Source organism: Hakea prostrata, chromosome 2, assembly GCF_041222555.1.
Source record: "Hakea prostrata isolate BN-2017 chromosome 2, UWA_Hpros_2, whole genome shotgun sequence".
Taxonomy (NCBI): Eukaryota; Viridiplantae; Streptophyta; class Magnoliopsida; order Proteales; family Proteaceae; genus Hakea; species Hakea prostrata.
The window spans coordinates 63,642,655-63,665,470 of NC_142601.1; the positions used below are offsets into that span (position 1 = coordinate 63,642,655).

The 22,816-nt window shown below is 37.3% G+C and overlaps 1 protein-coding gene across 2 annotated transcripts in view; it reads left to right on the forward strand.

The window, feature by feature from the left end:
- The first annotated feature begins 15,481 nt into the window (after positions 1-15,481).
- Positions 15,482-22,816, forward strand: part of LOC149025631 (protein SPA1-RELATED 4-like) — a 30,791-nt gene continuing 23,456 nt past the window's right edge. The window contains exons 1-6 of one of the 2 annotated variants that reach the window (XM_089145834.1): positions 15,482-16,047; positions 16,296-17,419; positions 17,534-17,691; positions 18,957-19,923; positions 20,013-20,159; positions 20,312-20,623. In XM_089145834.1, coding sequence (XP_089001960.1) covers positions 16,529-17,419; positions 17,534-17,691; positions 18,957-19,923; positions 20,013-20,159; positions 20,312-20,623 — 2,475 coding nt within the window. In that variant the 5' untranslated portion in view covers positions 15,482-16,047; positions 16,296-16,528. The remainder of the gene's footprint in view (positions 16,048-16,295; positions 17,420-17,533; positions 17,692-18,956; positions 19,924-20,012; positions 20,160-20,311; positions 20,624-22,816) is intronic. The other variant, XM_089145835.1, reaches the window with a different exon arrangement.

Sequence of the window (22,816 nt, forward strand, 5' to 3'; positions counted from 1 at the left end):
TCACAAATGGTCAAATATTGATATTTCATACAACACACAATGAATTTTTTATCAAATATTTTTATAGTTACAAGTTTTAATACTTCGCACATGAAATGATTGTCGAAAAAAAAATTTTTAAAATTTAAAGAAATGAATGAGAAAAGTTTCACAAAATTAAAAAAGTGAACAAGTAAAAAATCTAGGGAACCATGGCCCCAACCCAATGTTTTTCCCCATGCCCAGATGTATAAAATTTGATTTTCAAAATCTTAAGGGAAAGCAAAGAAATTTTTTGAGTTGTAAAATTCCTTTATGAAGGTTATGATGATATTTGATAAGAGTCAAAAAGCTTATGATTTTGAAGAAATACTTTTACTTGAGTTCAGATCTTGCCAATAGCATTTTAGATCGATCAGCTTTACCTGAACCAACCAGCATTCATATCCATGGTGTCCAAATTAGTGCAGAATCTAAACCAATCACTTGAAGCCTCTTTGAGGTTGGCAGAATGGAAGAAAATCTATTCTCAATTTCAAGTCCTAAATCTGTCATGGCGTGCTATGCCTGCACCTCTGACTTTATGTATTGGTTCTATATATTTCAACAATTCACTGATTCTAATCTAACTCAGATCTTCCAATCTCTCACAACATGACCAGAATCTCAGATTTGTTGGTGGATTTGTCTGTTTGGAAGCATTCATAAGATCAAAATTTCTACCTATTTTGATTCAAGTCAGTTCATAATGTCAAAAAACCCTAAGGTTAGTAGAAAAGAATGGAGGAGAAAACACTTGAGGTAGTGTTTTTTTTTTTTTTTTTCCTTTTCAAAGAAAGATTATTTACTGATGATCTAAGTTTATTCATGAGTAATTCCATAATTATATTAGTGGATTTGGATTCGATTCTTAAAATCATGTTTACATGGAAATAAATCTAATAGATATTTTAGTAGACAACGCGAATTCAACTTGACAAGGTCATACCAGATATGCATGAATCATGTTTCACCATCATACACCACTTGTGTTTATGTCAGCTTGGACATTCTGCATTTTGTTGTATTAACAGAAATTCTTTCGGAATCATTTTCAGATTTATAATAATTAAGTTGACTGATAAGGGAATACTATCTAGTTGCGTCGTTCTGATGCCGATACAAGAGTCGAATAGAAGAGAATTCGAGAACATATCTAATGAAAGTGTCCGGAAAATGAATAGATTTGAAAGTGATTTTAGATTTCACCAGGGTTTCAAGGGTATTTATATTGTGAAGGCGATGGCTTACATCTAGACACAAGAACCACGCTAATCAGAGAGTACATGTTCGGAAGCAATTTTAAATTTCACCGAAGTTTGAAGATGACGGTTTACGTCTAGATAATTAAACTATGATGATTACACGACAAATCAACTTAATACAGATTAAGAGATTAGAGACACGTATTTTAGCTTATGAAGATAGTTTTAATTATCCAAGTAATCTACTAAGATTAGCTTTAACAAGGATAGCCCACTAAGTAAAAAATTTGATTAAAAGGTAATGATATAGAGGAAGACCTTGACTTGACCCTAATTTGGTTAGATGATTAGTTCTTGGACTCCTTAAACTTAATTACTCTCCTTCTCCACCTTAGTTCCATGGAGTGGCCTACACCTTTTATTTTATTTTCAGTCTCTGATTTGTTTTTCTTTTTCATCCAAAACAATAAAGTCTTTGCTGACTAGTGAGTGTGAGTGTCTCTATTGCAACTGCCACCTATATCAATTCATAGAGATGATAGAGATAAGTGGGCCCATGCATGTTATCATGTGGGTCCCACATCCATGTCTTTGAACATCTTATATATTCACTGTCATTGGAAGACTTTGCTTCTCACCAAAATCAAAAGTTTACAAATACAACACTAATTCAATACAGAAATAATTTCTAGATCAATTTCTCATCATTTGATTGGTCTCTTTAATAGATACTTCACATAACTAAAATAGTTTTTTTTTTTTTTTTTTTTTTTATAACTGAGTTTTGTCTTGATCAACTTATGTACACATTGACTATATCCTTAGAGTGGTAGTTTTTTTACAGATAATTTAAATATAAAGCAAAACTTCACCCCTAGCCCCAAAGAGCTTCGGACTCTTAAACTTATATTACGAGGTATAAGTCTTTTACCAACTTTGGAAGAGTATTTTTATTACTTAAGAACTAACTTGTTAACCGAAGTTATATCTAGTATTTTGATTTGTTCTGTGGGACATTAATAGTATATGAAAGATTTTTATGGATCTCACTTGTGTTTAGGTGGTGGGGATGAAAAATGAAGAATAAGAAGGACATGACATAGCAACTGTAGTCTTATTTTGTTTTATTGAGGGAGTAATAAGTCACTAAGTCCCACAAGGTCCCCATATTTCTCATTCATGGTGAACTTTGAACAAGTGGAACAAGGAAGGATTGATGGACAACTCACTTAGTTTAATTGTTATGTGTGTAGTTATGGAATTGGCCCAAACATAAAAGCTTTTTTTATGCCCAAAAAAAAAGTCTTCTTAATTTATTTTATTTTTTTGGATTTATCATTAGGTCAATCACAAGGATTTGGGTTCCAGAGGGCCGAGGATGGAAGGTTGAGGTTGGGGGGCAGGAGGCGAAGGTACGAAGAGATGAATGTTCGAACTCAAAATCTCATTGATCTTACCATCTTTTCATAAAAGACTATAATCACTCTGCTAAAAGTTCTTATCCATTGTTCGCAACACCTGAGGCGGAGAGGCTTGCCTGGTAGTCTCTCCGCCTCCCGCCTCTGCCTCTGCCTCTTCTCTCCCTCTCTGTCTATTTCTCCTTCTCCTGGCCACCTCCCGTCTCTGCATCTTCTTTCCCTCTCTGTCTCTTTCTCCATCTCCCGGCCCGTCTCTTCTCCCGGCTCTTCCAGCTTCCATCTCTGCCTCTCCATCTCCGCCTCACACCTCTCCCGCTTCCCTCTTCTTCTGTTTCTTCTCCATCTCAGCCTCTCTTCTTCTGTTTCTTCTCCCATCTTCTCACTTCCCATCTCCACCTCGCCTCTCCGATTCCATCTCTTCCAGCACCAGATCTGGTGTTTTCGGCTTGCTTTCCCTCTTCATTGTTCGGACGACCAGATCTGGAGTTTTTACTTTGATCTGCAGGTTTTCCGGTCGCTCCTTCCCGTACTTCTGCTCTCCCTTCACCGGCTACTCCTCATCTGGTTGCAGCTTTTTTTTTTTTTTTTTTATCAAATAACACATCAATTCTCTGGTTGCAGCGTTCCTTGGTGCACACCCAGACTAACTCCAGCTGTGGATACAAGTTTTTCTGGGTCGAGTTTTTCACCTTAAGGCAGAGCCGGATGACAGGTCTGAACCTTCTCCGCACTTTCGATGCTACCATCGCAACAACCGTACGAGTTTTGTGTCCGCCCTTGAGGCGTGTTGTATGTCCCCCTATGAGGGTGTTGTATCTCCGCCCTTTGTGGCGTGTTGTGTTTGTGTTTTGGTGCTGTAGTTGCTACAGTTTATGTTCTAAGGGTTCTTTGGGCTTGTCCCAACCCTTAGCCTGGATGACCCTGTCAATTGCATGTACGACAGTTTGGTCGCTTTCCGCTCCTTGGTTCGGTTTCGAACCTTGTGTATTCATGCAGTTATGTTGTACTTTTTTTTTAGTTATCTAAATGAAGTGCTGTTTACCAAAAAAAATTAGAAGTCCATAAACATCAAAACTTAAAATCTACAAATTACAAAGAAAGAAAGAGATTTATAATTTTAATTTAATTTTTTTATAAATAAATTTTAAAATTTATTAAAAAGTCAATAACTTAATAAAAAAGAAGCTTAAGTATTAGGTGAAGTAAGAAATGGTGTACTACATTAAAGGGTCAAACAATTGAAATAGCAGCAAAGAAATATATGATCCAACAATTATAAGATTTTTGACACGTAAATTTTATGGGAATATCTCAAAGATATGCCAGAGAAGGAGTTGGCAACATTCTATGTTTACACCTATTAAAAATTGTCTATAATATTAGAAAATTTTACAAATGAAAGAAGAAAAAAATTATAGATATATTTCTAAATGGTAGGTGAAGTAAAATAGGGCTAATGTACTTAGTTATTATATAGAAAATTTTGAATTGCTCTGTTGACCCAATCATATGACCAGTTCCACATATTCCAAAGCCCTCAATTGATTGGCCATCATAGATTTTTCCTAATAGAATTGATTCTCTCAGTCTTACTGCTTATCCACCTTCTACTTACTTAATTATCATTGATTATATGATTATGATCCTTCTTTGATATCAAATTAGTAATTTACTTCAAGTAAGTAGATGTAATTGTTATTATATAATTGAGTATTAATTTAATACAAATTATATTATTTAGTGAAGATCAATTTTACTAAGTTTGAATGTTTCGGCTTTGGGTTAGTATCATTACTGGTTTATGGACGTACCTTTCAGATGAACCATGTAAATGCTTACCAGATTGCGTGAACCCAGAAGTAATTCTTGGTTTTATTGATTCTACTTGCAGTTTTATCATCTTATTTTATTAAATAAAATACGAAGGAATATATCTCTACCAAACACTTTGAGATTGTCTTCTTAATTATACTGGAATTTTGAAATCTAATAATGGGTTCCATGGCTACTTCAAAATGCTCCAAGAAGTAATGTTGGATGGTTATAAAGTAAAGCACAAGATTTAAAAATTCAGAATGGGGCATGAGATTCGCTTTCATCGATTTTGACTTGATTCGAATGAAAAATCAAATTAATTTGAATAGGTTATAACCATAGAAAATATTTTTTTCTTAGTTCCAAAATCTTGTAAATCTATTATAAAATTAAGTTTCATTGATTTCCTATTTATTTGATGATTAGAAGAAATAAAACTTTTAAAATGTTAAAAAACCCAAACCCAAATCTTTAGAAATTAGATGTCAAGGTGAGCCTCACCATTACTGTTTAAGCTAAAGGTTACAGATTTTTTTAGGATTCTTTACCAGGAAGCTGAGTGCAACTGGAATATGTTAGAGTGTTTATGCTGTGCACATTAAAGAATCAGAGAAAATCTGGGCATGGAGTTTAAAAAATTTAGATTCCAGAAATTAATCTGCAACTTGTGAACTTTAAAAAGACAGGGCAGTTCTTTGTGTTTGTAAATTGTGGATTCTACTCAACTAAAGCTTATTAATTTTGTATTGGAAAATGGCTAAGTAGTGGAGGAACAGATTCAAAGTGAATTCAAGAAACTTTTGTTTAATGAAATGGGAAGAGAAAGCTAAAAATGTTTTAACTTGGTCAAATGAAAAGATGGGTATATTAACCAAATAAGAAAAGGCAGTTATGAAAGGATCTTGGAGGGAGAATCAAACTTCTCTTGAAAGTGGCTTTGGAGTTTCTCACTGGAATCTAGTAGTTCTTTTATTTTTTTTATTTCCTTCATCACTGTTAAGCTACATGCATGTGTTATACTCACCTGCTTCAAAAATATATCAATTAGATGATGTTAGAAAAAAATGTCACCTTGTGAATGTTAGTTTACTTATTTTCTTTGGCTCTTCTTAGAACAAACGTATAGAGTAGGTTCTCAGAACTCTTCTAAAATTGCGTGCAACTCGAATTGTTGTATTTGATTCATGGGTTCACATCCTCTACAATTCTCAACCCCTGCAATTCCCTATAATTTCTATTTAGGATTGTAACACGTAACAGTTAATTATTCATGGGTCAGAATTAGAATCCAATTAAGAACTGAATTTAATAAAATCTCTAGAATTATGTCTCAAGAAAAGAAGAGAGACAAAATTGGGAAAAAAATTAGGGATTTTTTCTTTTTTTGTAGCCAACAAGTTTGTATTATGGGGGGGAGGGGGAGAATATTACTAATATAGGTGCTGCCGGATGGTGCGAAGTTCTGCGAACCCAAGATCTCTCTATAGGAGTTTGGGCTTTTAACCGCTCAACTAACCCACAATTGACAAATTTAGGGATTTATTAGATTCAATTTCTAATTGGATGATAATTCTGACCCTTAAATAATTAACTGCCACGTGTCACAATCCTATATAGGAATTACAGGAATTGCAAGCCGGTGGGAATTGTAGAGGATGTGAACCCCATGATCCTGATTGATTCTGAAAGGGTATTTTTTTTGTGAGGTTTGTGATGTGGTGAGGGACTGGTGTCTATTAAGAAAGCCCACAAAATCTTTGGAGGGGTGGGGGGGTCCAAGTATATTGATGCCACAATGGGCCTCCAGCCTCATGGAGGCCCAAAACCAGCAAGAAAACTCAGCTCAATAACCAGCCATGTGTAAGCCCAGCCCATTTAACATGATCAGAATTGGCTTCTCGTGCAGTGTGCACTATTTAAAGAGGCCTGGGCTAAGTTTTTCAACTCTAAGGGCAGATTGGGGTTAGAAAATGTAAGCCCTCATTCAAGGTTGGACCGGGCTAGAATTGATGCCCGGTCCAGCCTGATTTTTATTTCATAAAGTTGCAGGATTTTTATATTAAACCGCATTTTATTTTCCAAATATTGACTAGCGACTTTCTTTTGATCTTTTAAAATCTGTGTTTCTTTTGAACAATTTGAAGTGGGATTGGGAAAAAGGATGGGAAAAAAAATATTTTTTTACAAATTTTCAAATATAGGTTTGTTTATTTAGATGTAGTGGAATAATAGAAATGGGGAAAAATTTTATTTTATATATCATGGGGACCCATATTTTAATTTTTCTACCAATTCTTTTCTTTTCCTTTTTTATTCTTCCACTCATTGTATGTGGGTCTTATATGTTTATTTTTTTCACCTCGACAATTAGTGGTTCCACATGCCTATCTTTTCCATTTCTTTTTTTCTCTTTTGTAGATAAACACAGGGTTAGGGAAACCACCACCATCTACTTGGGATTCCATCCCCTTTTAGGTTTTACGTCCATCAAGGTCAATCAAGCTCAGTCAGTTAATCATGTGGACTTGGGCTGAGATGAGCTTTGATATTCTTGCTAGGCATAGACTCGAAATTGCTTCAGTAATGTGCATGACATCTAGGCGAAATTTTGAACTGTCAGATCTGAAATTTTAGCTGAGATTTCAATTTCAACCGTTGAATCTCAAGGGTCGAGATTGAAATCTCGACCAAGATCTAGATCCGACCGGCCGAGATGTACCGCATGACAATCTTGCGCATGAATAAAGCAAGGTCCAGCATAGATTGAACTAAAGAATGATAAAGTTGGGTTAAGGTTTAAATCTGGATCATCTTCCTGAAAGGAATTGCTCCCCCTTACACTTCTCAACCACAAAATTGGACTTTGCTTAGGTCCTGCACATTTAATGCGATGGACCATCAAGCCAACCGTCGGAGTGGAATTTCGGTCGAAATTTCTATCTCGACCATTGAAAATCAACGGTCGAGGTTCAATTTCGACAGAGATTTTGGATCCGACAGTCCAAAATCTCGACTTGACAGTCATGCACATTTAATGCCCATGACCCAAGCAAAATTACACAAAATCATGTAGGACTTCCAAATTTAAAAAATAATAATAATAAGAGAAATGGGACCCATAATGTTATTGTAATGGTATCTTGGAGGCCCTCCTGTATTTGTGATCAGAAGCGTGTCCAAATAGTACCAAGCACTTTCGTAGTCCCTTGAACCATTTTTTTTTTTTTTTTTGAGAGAATTTCATTGAAACAAGCCATGAGGACTAAAGACGTCTTGATTATAAAGATCAAGAGTGATGTAGTGGAATTAGGCCATATGATGATATGCTTGCCCTCCCGTGACCCTTTATTTGACCCCAAGTTGGGATTTGGAATCATTGGTTTTCTCTTAAATTCTAATTGATTTAATTTATTTTTTTATTAAGTTCTCGAGCTTAGGGCTCCTAGTAGCTTCTTTACAGATCAAATCAAGGACTTTCTTTTCTAAATTTCTCCACCTTTTGCATTTCTTCCAAGGGTGGTTTTCACATCTGATAAAGTTTCAAAGCTAGCAGATCTGAAACTTCCGGGAAATAGCAATGAGCGTTGTGAGACATTAAATCAGGACTAAAGAGGCCTATCCTTATGAAAAGTGATGTTAATGTGTCTTTCCAGCTTTTTAGCAGAGACGACTACTGCTTAAATTAAAAAGAAAGAAGAAAGCAAGTAAACTGATCATGCTAATGTTCAAATTTTGCAAACATAATACTTTAATATAGAAGCATCAACAAGGATCGATTTGGAAGAAGCATCTCAGCTTATTGGATGAGAAATGCACATTCCTCATGAGTGTTACAAAGAGAAAGAAAGATAGATCTAGAAGAAGAATAATCCTCAGAAACAGTTACAGAGAAGCACAATTTTTCTACATTTTTCACTCTGCCTTACCTTCCTTCACCACCTCTTTAGGTTTATCAGCCTTGTCTTCCTTCACAACCTCTTTAGGTTTATCTGCCTTACTTTCCTTGACCACCTCTTTAGGTTTACCCTTCTTGGGCTTCATGAAGCAGAAGCATGAGCAGCAAGGACATTGGAACAAGAACTTCATATTGCCTTGGTTCTGGCCCTTCTGGGTCTTCTGGCTATGCTATGCTAGATGTTCAGAGAGCCTGAAGCCAACCTGTATAAAGAAGTGTAAGCCCCTAGTTTTTCATCATTTTGACATTTTATCACTCAAATCCCTTGGATCCTATTCCCATCGCCATCAAAATAATATACCTAATCCATCCAGCCTAGCAGTAGGGTTATGGTATGGCTTTTTGTTCTAGTGGGTCACACTTTAGCAACTAAAGAGGAACTCTTTATCATTTCCTTTCCAACAAACCATTTCTGGGTTGACAAGCAATTGTAGCATTGGAACAAACCCACTTCTTTATGTTAGTAATACGATCCAGTAAACTTGAAAATCAAAAGAAAATCATTCAGACTGAGACAATGAGAGATCATTCTCTGACTCTCTACTTCTGTAGTTTCTACCAAGTTCATTAACAATAAAAATTCAAAATACCAGAAAAATGATAAGAGGCCCGTATGACCCTGTAATCGTGTGAAGACAACAGCAAGATAAGCATTATTTTGGCTTTCTTTTGGGTATAATCAGTAACTGTTATTGTCTTTTTCTGGTTGAAGATATCCTAAAAGTAAAGAGGTAAAGACATCATCATGAAGAGTGATGAAACAGCAAAGTTTTATAAAATGAGGACCTGATGATGAAACAAAGGGATGTTCCATTTTCAAACAAAGAAGAAAAATATGATGTGCTGGAAGCCAGGAAGAATCCCATACACACTGAATCATACACACTGAACCGGAGAACAGAATTAACAGAATTCATGCCGTGAGGCCAAGGAGTTGAAATTTGAGAACAGGTTCAATCTTTTTCTGTGATGCATCATAGAGCATGCATTGTGCCTCAAATATGTCAAATACATCTAGGTATATATCACGCCCAATGGAACAAATCATTATGATTGTTCTCTAGTTTTCCCAATTCTAGCCTTACCTCATCACGCATCTGCTCTTTCAGCTTTAACATTTCTTCCTCCTGGATTAGATCTGTATAAGGGGGGAAAAGTCAGAAAAGTTATGCATCAGAAATGCAAATGATGAAACAAAATACTAGATGAAGAAAGAGTTAAGAGGGTCATCTGGGAATGCTATTTACTTTGATGTTTCCTCTAGAATCATTTGTATTACCCATCCCCAGTTGTTGATTCCCTAAGGAACATATGTTCATTGTTGCTTTCTGGGGGCTCAACTCCCAAATCCTTCCTTGTTTGGATCCTTCTTGCTTTGTTCTTTTTAATATATTATTTATTCATTAAAAAAAAAAAAGAGGGTCATACCATATTCTGCAAGTGTCACAGTTCTTCAATGAGCAGTTTTTGTCTAACCTCTATTTCAGACAGGTGCATTTTTTTTCTCTTTAACTTTCTGGCCTCCTAGCAGCCTGCAAGGGACGAAGAACAATAATAGATCAGATGATACATTCAGCAACTTTAGGGTATTCACAACAATTTTTTCCTCACTCTAATTATGCAATTGCATATACATGAATCATGTAGATGAGTACTAAATAAGATTTCATCTATTCTGAATGGAAGCAAAATGTTTATGTGTCTCCTGATTATCTTAGTAAATCTATGATCAAATTTGACTCAGAACTAAAACTGGAACAGAAGAACTCTAGCAAAAGTAAAAGATAACCAGATACATCCAAAATGCAAATACATATTACAAATATCCTACTACAGCCAAAAACTCAACTTGATTCCAGAACTTTGAACTATCAAACAGGTTTAGCCTAGCCCAAAGAACTACTCCTGTGTCATCTCCTCTTCTCTTTGCTTTTCTTTTACCAGCTACTTGCTGAATCTATTTTTTTTGTTATGGGAACTATTCTGAACACAGGATTATGCACCAAAAGTCATAGTAATTCACACTAAAGTCATAGTAATTCGCCCTTCTCCACCACTAATGTAATGCAACCTTTGAAAAGTAGAATAGGTGCAGATGACAAAGTAGAACTTTCTGAATTCTAAATAAGTTGAATGATAGTTTTCAAAGGTTGGATTACCTTGGGAGTGGACAATGGATCACAGAAGAACTTTTTGGATTCTGAATTCCAAAAGTAATGAAAGATTTGACACGTGGATTTCTCTTTTTTGGAATTCTCATTGTACTAAAACTCAGGGCAACACTTGGCAACAGATTACTTGCAGTTCACAACTTCACAGAGAGGGAGCATAACAGAGTTGGTATAGAAAAGGCAATCGCTGATCACTGTGCAGTGGAAGGATTATATTTAGTGTCAGAAATCTGAATTGGGTTGACCAGCCCATTTAAACCCTGTGAAGATCCCTGCAAAGTCCAGCCCAGAATAGGCCACCACGAGTTTCAGAAAGAAGCCCATGCAAACCAAACCAGCCGATCAGCTAATCAGATAATCTTAGATCCAAAAAGAGAAAATTAAAGTTCTCTTGCTATCCAAAGAGGAATTAGGACCTCACTTGAGAGATTAATTGACCAAAAATAAGCTCCAGCTAACCAACCTTTCATTATCTTTTAAACTACTTGCAAAACTCGCCACAAGAAATATAAGAAGACCCCAATACATTAGCATGTTCATTAGCATACCCAGATTCAGTTCCAACTTCCTGCCCTAGTTAACATTTTAAAAAACAACTGGATAGCTTGGTATCTTTCTACAAGGTCACTGAAGAAAATATTGCATTACAAACCTTCCTCGCCCATCTCCCCTTCTTGAAATTCCCAAGCCCATTCCCCGAAATTTGCTTGCACTATCATCTCTCAGGCCTGTAGTTTGATCCCTTCCGATCTCGATTCGGATACTCCCCCGTCTCCCCTCTTTACATGTCCTTGACCGTACTGAGTGTCAAAGAAGCAATCGACCCACTAAAGAGCATAACCCATCTGGAGACAATTTCTTGGTGGACCTCAAGTCCTCTAAGAAAAAGAAGAAAAGAAGTCCTCTAGGTAAGGCACATGACACTGTAGCAGCACAGACTTTGTTTCAGCGAGGGCTTATGACTATACAAAAAAAAAAAAAAAAAACCTTCCTCTAAAAATTTGGGTAGAAGTTTCTCCTTCGCAAAACCTTTCCCCCCCCCCCCCCCCCCTTCTCCTTGGTGTTCTATCACGATGGAACTTTATCTGTCCCCGTCTAGGAACTACATGTGTTTGCATTAATATATGAACAGTATATTAGTAAAGAAACAACTTTGAGGGACTGTCAGTATTACCAAGAAATAATAAAAATATAAATAAAGGCCGAGGAAAGGGAAGAAGAAGATTAATAGAAGCAAGATGGCTTCCTCCCAAATCTTGCTGAAAAGTGCCTATGTAGAAGGTTGAGTACTTCAAAAAATCAATCAAAGATGAAATTGGCATATGATCTGCTAACAACAATTGTATGAACATTTATAAAACCAGTACACTGCAAAAGAATACCCTGCTGTCTAATAGGATAGCTTTATTTATGTAAACCATTTCCAAGGGCAGCATAGGGGCTAGGGTTGCTTCCCAAATACAGCCCCTAATTCCATCAGGGGTATTTTGGTTATTTTGACAATTTTCGTTGAATCCAAGTTAGGGTGTCTTTGGGTCCATCTTGTTTGTGGGACCCTAGATATATTTGTACTTTGAGCTGATTTCTTTTTTTTTTTTTTGGGGGGAGGGGATGAATGAAATAATCATTAACCAAAAGCCCCAACTGAGGGAAAGAAATGTACCACAGTACAAGAGAGAGAAGGAAGAGGGAGGGGGAGAAGAAAGCTATCACAATCTACTACTCGGGGAGTATGTGGAGTTTAGACCCCAGGAGACAATAATAGTCTTGTTTCTTGGGGAATCCACAACTTGGGGGGTGGGGAAGAGACTAGAGTCTAGAAGATACATCAAAGCAAATGACATGCCAAATCACATCTAAGGATCTAGATTTGGAGGTCCATCTTCTCAAATTACACTCCCAATAGAGAGCTGGCCAAATACCTAAGCGTATTTTTGTCACTTTTCCAGCACTTTAAGAGCTCAAGAAGAATCTGGTTGGAATTTCCTTGATATATCTTCATTTTCTTATTTGGATTAATGTTTTGTGAGTTATGACAGAGTCCTAGTCTATGTAAGACTCTGAGTTAGAATCATACTTTCAAAAAGGACTCTTGAGAGTTAGTAATTTGATCCATTCAAGGTGTCTTGTGTATGAGTCCAATTAGGGTTTCTTTAAGAGTCCTTTTGTTATTAAGTAGTTGAGTCCTTAGTAAAGGGGTTCCTTTATGGATAAGTTCCCAGTTTGGATCTTAGCCAAATTGCTATAAGTTGTAAGGCTATAAACCACAAAGGCCCATTCCTCCCCCATTACTAGGTACGTTGAATTGAATAAAGAATCCAAATTAAAGGGAATGGAGTTGTGGTCTTCTTAATTATCTCTCATCCAAAACTTAGGATCTTGATAAAGAGTATATGTCAGAGATATTGAAATTTAGGATTTTGATACAGAGGATATGTCGCCTCTCTTCAAATTTCTCGAAGAGGAAGAATTATCTTCAAGAGATGCAAGTAGAAATAAAAAATGCGACATCGGGCTTTGCTTCCTCGGTGGGGGATGGCCAAGTAGCTGAGATTTGCTGAATAGTTATGGTCTGTGGATGACTAGTTATGTAAGCCTATTGTTTTAGCTTTTGAATTGAAAAACCAAAAAAACAAAAACAAAAACAAACAAACAATATCAAAGGCTGCATTTCGTAAAAAAAAATGATGTCTTTAACTTTTGTCTTCTTAATGCTTCAACGCCCTGTTTTTCTAGGATCCTATGTTAGAACATGAGAGGTTGATAATTATGATTAAATTAAAAATAATATATTATACAATATTTATTATTATTAGGGTGAAACTAGTGACCACTAACTTTTATGCTCTAAATTATATAGCATTCAATTATTCACTGTTAAAATTACAACTTATTCACAGTTAAGATTTTTTGATAACTGATGAGTAAATCACAAAAAGTGATTTAACTCATACAACCACTTAATTGTGTACTTTCAATTCTAAACCCCAAGCGAAAAAGCTAATTTTATGAGATTTTTCTTTACGAAATAAAAAATTAGAGGTCAGGGCTAATGGGAGATCAGGGTTACTATAATGCTATATTGAATGCTCGCAACCTAATACTATGCATGTTAGGAACTTCAATTTTTCAATAAAAAGGAAATTAGATGATCAAGGATTCAAGATATGAATTTCATGATTGTTTTATGTCTTTTATGCATTTTGTTCTATAGTCTCATAAGGTGGTTTCATTTGTTGTCACTATCTACCATTGTCCAAATTAGACAATCTCTTGAATGGGGGAACGCAACTGAATACATTTATTATCCAGTCTTTGAGTTCGTTTTAGGCCCAAGAGCTCTGCGATTACCGGATACATACATACTATTTTTTTTTGTTACATCTTATCCACTTACTGTGACACTAGATAGATCATCTTTTCACTACACACATGCAATGTTCTTTTCTCTCTCCTTTCACTTTCAGGGCGAAAAATAGCATGAAATTAATGTGTACCAATGAATTGGTTAATTGAACTTCAAAATATGATGGCTATTAGGAGTATAAGTTGAATTTTCCCTCAACAAATTGAAAATTACTTTTGTATTAAGGGCCCATTGGGGGTCCACCATTAATTTTGGTGGGGGCACATGCAAGACCTACTAGAGGTTTGACTTTTAAATATTTTTATCGTAGGCAAAAATTTTCATTAACGGATGTGAAATAAATATTATTATTAAATTAAATACAATAAATTATTTAAATTTAATCCTACCAAATTTAATGACAGAATTTTTATGAATATTTAGCCAAACATTTTGCATGGTAGTTTAGCCATCATATTATTTTTATTTGATTATTATTTAGATGTAAGTTCCATCAAAATTTGTGGTGAAAAATCATTAGGAGGAGTATGTGCTCCCCACTCATTGACATATATACAATGGTGATGTCATTTTTTGTTCCATTAGACTACGTTTGTTTGCAAAGGTGGGGTAAAAAAAAAAGGAGTGGGAAAAAAAATATGTGGGCTCATGTGTAGGTGAGAGAAGGAAAGGAAAAGAAAAAGTTTTATGGAAAAGTGATAGTAGTAGGTTCTACTTTTTACTTTTTCAAATTTTACCATAAAATCCTACAAAATTTGTGAGGTTTTAAAATGGTTTGGGGTCGAAAAGTTGGACTACTAGTCTACCACATCACCAGTCTACCACCAGGAAAAAATTAGAAACTTGTCTCTCACTTTCCACCCCAAGCAATCAACAATCTACAATTTTGAAATTTAAAGAAAAAGTAAGAAATTTACATTTTTTTCAAGAATTTTCCAACCTTATTTTTATTTCAACAAACAAACGCAACCTTAGTTTAATCAATACATTTGTCCTTTTTATCTTACATCTTACAGGGAATTTTTTTTTTCTTTCTTTTTCCATCACATGTTGAGGGTAATCCCTGTTAACGTACGTGGAGAGGATAACAATAGGGTAGCCGTTATTCCATTAACTCCTAATGTCGATTGTCGTCCAGCGCAACTTCCCATGAGACACTTGCTAATAATTAATAATAAATAAAAAAAAAGCCGACACACGCTAGTTGTCTTGTGATATCGCTCTCAATTTCAGCGCGGGAAAATACCCATGTATGATACTTTGATTTGCAAATATCGATCTCGTAAAAATAAATGGGTTGCTTTCCGGTAGATCGAGAGTCACTAATTTTTCATTTTCTTCTTCATCTTTCATATGTCGATCGTAGTACTTCAACTTACTTCCATGATTTCGTGAATGAAGAGGGAAAGCTTCGTGAGTCGTGATCTTTCCCTGAGATTTTCTGCATTGGCATGTCCATTAACGAAGATCGCCGAGTGAGACATCGAATCTGGTTTGTCATTTCTAGCCTGAATAATGAATGAATTCCGTGCGCAAAATTAGGGATGAGCATCCCATCTGTCCGATTTCTGTGTCTCTTGCGTCGAACTCGTATGAAAACCCTAGTCCACTCACAAAAGTAGTTGCTTAGGCCCCATCCAATCGCGAGGAGATAGAAGTCGTGAAGTCGTGGTTGCGCTTGTTCCACGTACGTTACCTTCAATAAAGCAGAAATGATAGTAGCGAAGATGACGAAATTGAGGACCTTAGGCTCGCAGAGTCGCAGAGCAACAATAAATTAATACAAGGAAACCAACCCGAGATTCTGCAAGATTTTGTACTTTCTAGGTTTTATTAAATGAGTATTCTATTTACACATGCACTCATTTTATGTTCTATTTACATGCGTTTTGACAGTCCCGGCGTTTGCCTCATATGGAAATGAAAGAGATTTGTGGGTTTTGGCCGGCGTGAGGAAAGCTAAATAAAAGCTCTGGTTTTTCGAGGTTGACAACTTGACGCTGGTCTCTGTTGGGACTTCGTAGAGCTGCAGGTCTGTGTGGCTCTCTTCTCAGTTTGGACGAGAAGGATCAAGCCTGTGACAGGAAATCTGCTTATGGTATATCCTACTTGCACTCTCTCCTCTTCGTACTGCTTTTACTTTTCTGATACTTTATTTCCAGATTGGAATTCTAAAACTGGACCTGGAGTTGATCTATACTCGTAGAACTGGATTGTAGTTATGTTTTTTTGGCTAATGCTGAAATTAGCTTTTCTGTTCTGAAAGTGGGTACTTGTGGCTAGATATGTTTGCCTTGTTTCTGCTCAGAATACCATGCTCAAAGCTCGTTATCTATGTCTGTACAGGAGATGATTACGTTTGATTTCTGGAACTGAAGTGGTGGACTGGTTTGATTTTTTCCCCTTTTCTCCTGGAGAAATCCAAACCAAGTTAGGACTGTTGGTTGTGATTGTCAGCCCAAGTTGTGTTTTTTACCAGATCAAAATGGTGGTTTAAGAAGTGACGTTAAACGTCGGAACATCATTGTGTTGCTTCATGGCGTTTCCTCAGGTATTGGAGCTGCTATAGGAGGATACTGATGGAGGGTTCAACAGAGTCCCGCTTGGAGAAGTCCGATAGTTCTAGCGAATTGAATGCTTGTGTTGTTTCCCGCAGGAGTGCTGGGTTAGCTCACGCTAACAGGTTTGGCGTATCCGTTGATGCCTCGAATAATGTCAGTTCCGCTAGGTTTACGCCATGGAGGAAAGACACTGATTGGGTACTTTTGCCCAACTCTGCTCAGCTTGATAACCAGGTCGGTTCTTCTGTTGTTTCTGGAGATACGGAGGCTGTGGGAACTGTTGATCATGCATTAGAACGGGGTGATATCAGCTTGAGGCAATGGTTGGATAAACCAGACCGTTCTGTTGACACTACTGAGTGCTTTAACATCTTCAGGCAGGTTGTGGAGATTGTGAACCTGGCCCATGCGCAGGGCGTCATTTTCCATAATGTGCGACCATCCTATTTCGTCGTGTCGTCGTTTAATCGGGTTTCCTTCATCGAATCTTCTTCACGTTTCAGTTCAGGTGCTGATTCACATGGCAGTGCCTGGAATTACCAAACTCTAATGGCACGGAACTACTCCTCATCTTCCCCCCAGGACTTGCCTTGTGGCGGAGGCAGGATTGCTGCCGAAGATTCCCTGCGGAGGATTTCTCGCGTTGCTACTTTCTTTGGGGAATCGGAGACCAGTAGTTTGCAGTCAGGTTCAGCCTGTCCGACATACCTATCATCAATTGAAGAGAGAGAAGGAACTCAAGTGGAGGGTAACGAAGAAGTTGAAGTTGCAGAAGAAAATTGGGAGACTTCCCCACTAAAGCGGATTTTGCTTATGGAGGCCAAATGGTACGCTAGTCCCGAAGAAGTTGCTGGTGCTTCAAGTTCTTTTTCTTCAGATATTTATCGATTGGGCACTCTTCTTTTTGAGGTTTGTATTGTTGTAGCTTGTTCTTGATCAGTATTTCTAATCGGATGTTGAAACGTAGGCTTTGTTATGGTCCTTCGTCTAATTTTAAACCCATGATGCTTTATTTACAAGCAGTTATTCTGTCCGTGTAGCTTGATGGGTGAAAGGATCAGAACAATGTCCAATCTCCAGCATCGAGTTCTACCCCCTCAGTTGCTGTTGAAATGGCCAAAAGAAGCTTCATTTTGCCTTTGGTTATTGCACCCTGAGCCTAGTTCTAGGCCTAAGATGAGGTGGGTGCAGCATTACTTATCTGCATTTGTTCCTTGCCTTTCTATCCTGCTGATTGACCGACAGGATTTCTCTTTGGCTGAGTAAAGTGAAATTTGCTGCCTTCTGATTTAGATAGAAAAATGTTTTATTTTTATTTTTGGAAATAGAATTATGACATTAAAAAATTATTATCATGTCCAGTAGGCTATAGTATTTTTTCCACCTTTAGGATTCATGCTGAGAATTCACTTTGAATGTAGTGAACAAAAGATACTCTTAACTGATAAAATTTCAGCTGCTACAGTAATGCATTTAGCTAGTCATCCATTTCTGCTATTAAGCCGCTCAATTTCTAATCCTATCCATTACAACTTGATATGAAAAGATTGACATATTTATTTATTACTTTCAATGAAAGGCTTTTGATTAACTTTGGAACATGGGAATAATGACAAACATTCGAAGAGTTTGTTAACAAGAACTTGCTGGCAAGTTTGTGGGGTTTGCACCATTTGATAACATATTGATAACATATGCTGTATTTGGGTGCTAAACTGGTTTGTTACTTAGGCTTTCAAGATGTCTCTGCTGATTTATATTCTTGTTGAAGTCGCTCATCTGCTTGACTTGATGTTGACAAACTAGAAAAATTTATGTTGGCAGACTTGAAAAATATGTTACTTATATTTGTTGTCTTTTCTCTTTTATTTATCTACCTCATGGTTGTAGATATTTTTTGATTGATAGGCTTAGGACTGGATCTCCATTGGTAGATGAAAGTTACCTTTCGACACAGGAAGAGTATTAGCTGCCTTGCATTAGAAAGGCGATGGTCATAATTAATTCCTTGGCACACTTAACCTGACACGTATACTTCAAATTGAGGTGATTAATTACATCAATTTAGTGCTTTTAATCATTAGAAATTAAATTATGTGTTTTCCTCCTATTATCATTGGCTTACAAGTTATGAATAAAGAATCTTGTTTATTGTTAATCTAGTGATATTTGATGTTGGGTGGGTCCTCAACGTATCCTGACTTTTACCTTCTTAATTACTTTAGGTGTCACATTGGACACACATTTTCCTCCTCATGTCAACCTTTTTTTTTTTTTTTTTTAAATAAATCTTCTCTCCCCCTTGGACTGAAAATTTTTTGTCTTCTTGTCTGAGAATCATAATTGAGATGGCATCTACATTGTGTCCTTTATGTCAGCTGTAGTCTTTGCACTCCCTGAGATTAAAGTAGTTGGATACTAATTATTCTTCTCTTATAATTATCAGTGACCTGTTGAAAAGTGAGTTCTTCAATGAACCAAGTACCAATGTGGAAGAACACCAATCAGCTATAAGTCTCAAAGAGCAAATTGAAGAACAGGAATTTGTGTTGGACTTCCTGTTACATGTGCAACAAAGAAAACAAGAAGCTGCTGATAAATTGCGCTATGCCATTTGCTGCCTATCTTCTGATATTGAAGAAGTTCTTGAGCGAAACAGTATCCTAAAGAAGGAGGGCTTGTACCCAGAACCAAACAAGGATGATAACTCAGCATTGAAAAAGCTAGGTCACCAATCACTGAATCTTGCCATAGAAGAGGGGTCAGTTGCCCTGGGGTCCAGGAAACGTGTCAGGCAAGGATTTCAGGTTTCTGATGAAGAAGAACTTTATGGGAACCAAGCTGAGGTACAGAAGCCAGAACACCTGGAAACTATATTATCCAAAAATTATCGACTGATGAAGAACTTTAAAAAATTGGAGGCTGCTTACTTCTCAACAAGATGCAGGTTTACAAAGCCAACTGCAAAACCACATAACAGATGCTCTCCAATCAGTAGTAGTGGAAGGGGGTCAATTGTGGTAACTGATGGCTGGTCTGTTGATAATGTAGCTTTCAAGGAGGGTTTTGCTGAAGATAGAAGAAGTGGATGGATAAATCCATTCCTTGAGGGTTTGTGCAAATATCTATCATTCAGCAAGTTAAAAGTAAGGGCAGACCTGAAGCAAGGGGACCTATTAAATTCTTCCAACCTTGTGTGCTCTTTGAGTTTTGATCGTGATGGAGAATTTTTTGCTACAGCTGGTGTCAATAGGAAAATTAAAATTTTTGAAAGTGACATAATTCTAAATGAAGACCGAGACATTCATTATCCTGTTATCGAGATGTCTAGTGGATCAAAACTTGGAAGTATATGTTGGAATGGTTATATCAAATGCCAGATTGCTTCAAGTGACTTTGATGGCATCGTGCAGGTGCACCAAGCCTTTATCTGTGTTATATTTTTCATTTTATGTTTAGTATGATATTCCATTAACCTATCACCTATGTCAAATGTGGTCAGGTTTGGGACGTCACAAGAGGTCAGGTATTTACAGAAATGAGGGAGCATGAGAAACGTGTATGGTCGGTAGACTTTTCTTTAGCAGATCCAACCAAGTTAGCTAGTGGAAGTGATGATGGCTCAGTTAAACTATGGAATATTAATCAGGTATATTTGACCCTTGGTTGATGTCTGCTTTGAATCCAAACATGCTTCTCATCTGTTAATTTTTCTTTTTAGGTAGAATTCATCTGTTAATTTTACCACATTATGTTTTGATCTTGATGTATAATTTTTCCTTCCCTTACATGTGTCTGCAGAGGGGAAGTCTCAGTACTATCAAAGCAAAGGCTAACATCTGCTGTGTGCAGTTCCCTCCTGATTCTGCACATTCAGTTGCAATAGGTTCAGCAGATCATAAAATCTATTACTATGATCTTCGTAGCATAAAAGTTCCTCTCTACACATTAGTTGGTCACAGTAAGACTGTGAGTTATGTGAAGTTTGTAGATTCAGCCACTCTTGTTTCTGCATCCACTGATAGCACACTGAAGCTTTGGGATTTATCAGCATGCTCGTCTGGGATGCTAGACAGTCCACTTCAAACCTTCACAGGGCACACAAATACAAAGGTACATTTTCTTCTTGATTCAAATAAGTTTCTAGATGTGAAAGCATATGTTATACTAAACAGGGTCGCAAGTTTATGTGTGAAGATCCTGAAAAAATGGAAGAAAAAGGAAAAAAAAAATAATTTTTTTTTCAACTTTTCTTTTTGAATTTGAATATTTTTAACTTGTTTTCACTCTAGTTATGCATTTTTTTTTTTGGATGAATAATAAATTAAATTACTGAAAGCAAACAAGAGGACATGTACAAAGGGCGAAAGAGGGTGACGGGGGATGCCAGTCAAGGAGAAGACTGGATAGGAGAAGATAGACTCCAAGAACTAACAATCAGCCTATTTCTTGGAGAATCAACAACAGGGAGGGTGGGGAAGAGAGCGAAGTCTCAACGAAACATCAAAATAGATGGCATTCCAAATCATATCTCGGGATCGGGATTTGGAAGTCCATCTTCTCAAGCTACGCTCCCACCAAAGATGGTGGATAATGGCGGCAAAGACAAGCTTACCCAATTGGTCACAGATAGTGGCACCAGCAAAGTTTCTCAAGATCCATTTCCAAGCTCGAGCAAAGCCAAATGAACCTCGCGATCTGGGCCAAATGGAGGTCAGGGCTAAGGTCCAAACAGAGCGGGAGAGCGGGCAACAAAAAAAGAGATGGTCAAGGTCCTTTGAACTATTCCAACAAATGGTACAATTGGGGCTAGCGGGGATGTGGCGGCTAATGAGAAATGCTTGGGTAGGTAGGGCAAGGTTTAGGGCTCTCCAAAGAGTTAGGGAGTGGCGAGGGATGTGGCTTTTAAACCAAACAAGCTGACACCATGGGACCTGGGGGGAGGGGTTCCAAGCCGAGACGGTGGAAAAAGGGGTAGAAAGGGAATGAAGCCATGTAATGCGGTCCTCAGAGTGGGATGAGAAGGGGGGGGGGGAGGGAGTTCCAAACCTATGTGAGACTTGGGTGAGGGGTGGTGGACCAAGATCCAAAGGAAATAAAGGAGGAGAGGGAGGGTGGATTTTGGCATACAAGATTGTACATGGTTCTGGGGCCAAGGAGAGTGAACAGGATATCCATCGGATGCCAAGGGTCGAGCCAGAAAGAAGTGGAGACACCAGTGGAAATCTGGATAGAAATGGTGGGAAGAGCACGGCCACGGAGAAGCAAGAGCTTTCTCCAGATCCAAGAGGGGTTAGAAGGGAGTGGGACAGTCCAAAGGGAGTCATTCTTAAGGAGATAGGAATAGACCCAAGAGACCCAAATGGAATCATGTTTGGAGGCAATCTTCGAGATGAGTTTCATGAGACAAGTCATATTCATATAAAAAATACGGCAGATTCCAAGACCTCCTTCGGATTTGGGACGGCAAATGGTCTTCCAACAAATAGGGTGGAGAAAACGGGAAACTTCTTGGCCTTTCCAGAGGAAGGCACAAAAGATGGATTCCAAAGAGTGGATGGTGGATTTGGGAAGGGTGAAGATACCGCACCAGTAGAGTTATGCATTTTTATTCCTTCAAACCAATAATATTTTTTTGTGTAGTCAATAATTGTCATCCAGAGTTATTTTTTTGTCTTTGCTTAAGGAAACTGGCTATGACTAGTGATAAATTCTAATTCTTTTTTAGGCATTGCTTTGGTCTATTGATTGAACTTTATAGAATTACCATGAAGAAGAAACTTGGTTGTTGGCTGCTGATTTGTGGCCGCTGCAATTTGCACAAATAAAAGTTAGGATTTGGATTTTCTTCCACAAACACCCCCCCCCAAAAGAAAAGGAAAAGAACAGAAAAGAGAACCCTTCCCTTTCTCTTTTTAGGGGGAGGGGTTGGGTCTGGGTGGGCTGGGGTCAAAATGCATCAGGGAGCTGCCTTTTTGGTGGGGTGGTGATTTCTCTTTAGCACTCCTTCCTTATTTTCTGTGACAGTACTTTACACACATATCAGCACCCATGCAAGAGAAGAAAATAAGCAAATGAGGAAGATTAGGTGAGAGTGTTTGAAGAATATGTAGACATGATAATTATGGCTCTCCCTAACTAATACATTTATAATAGTAGGAGACTAGAAAGAGTACAAGGGATCCACACTCATAAACCTAGTAGGAGTCTTTGAAACGATGCAAAATCTAAAACCTTTAAACGATCCCGGACTGACTAGAAAACAAAATACTGAGCTAAACCATGATGGGAACACTCCCCATATCA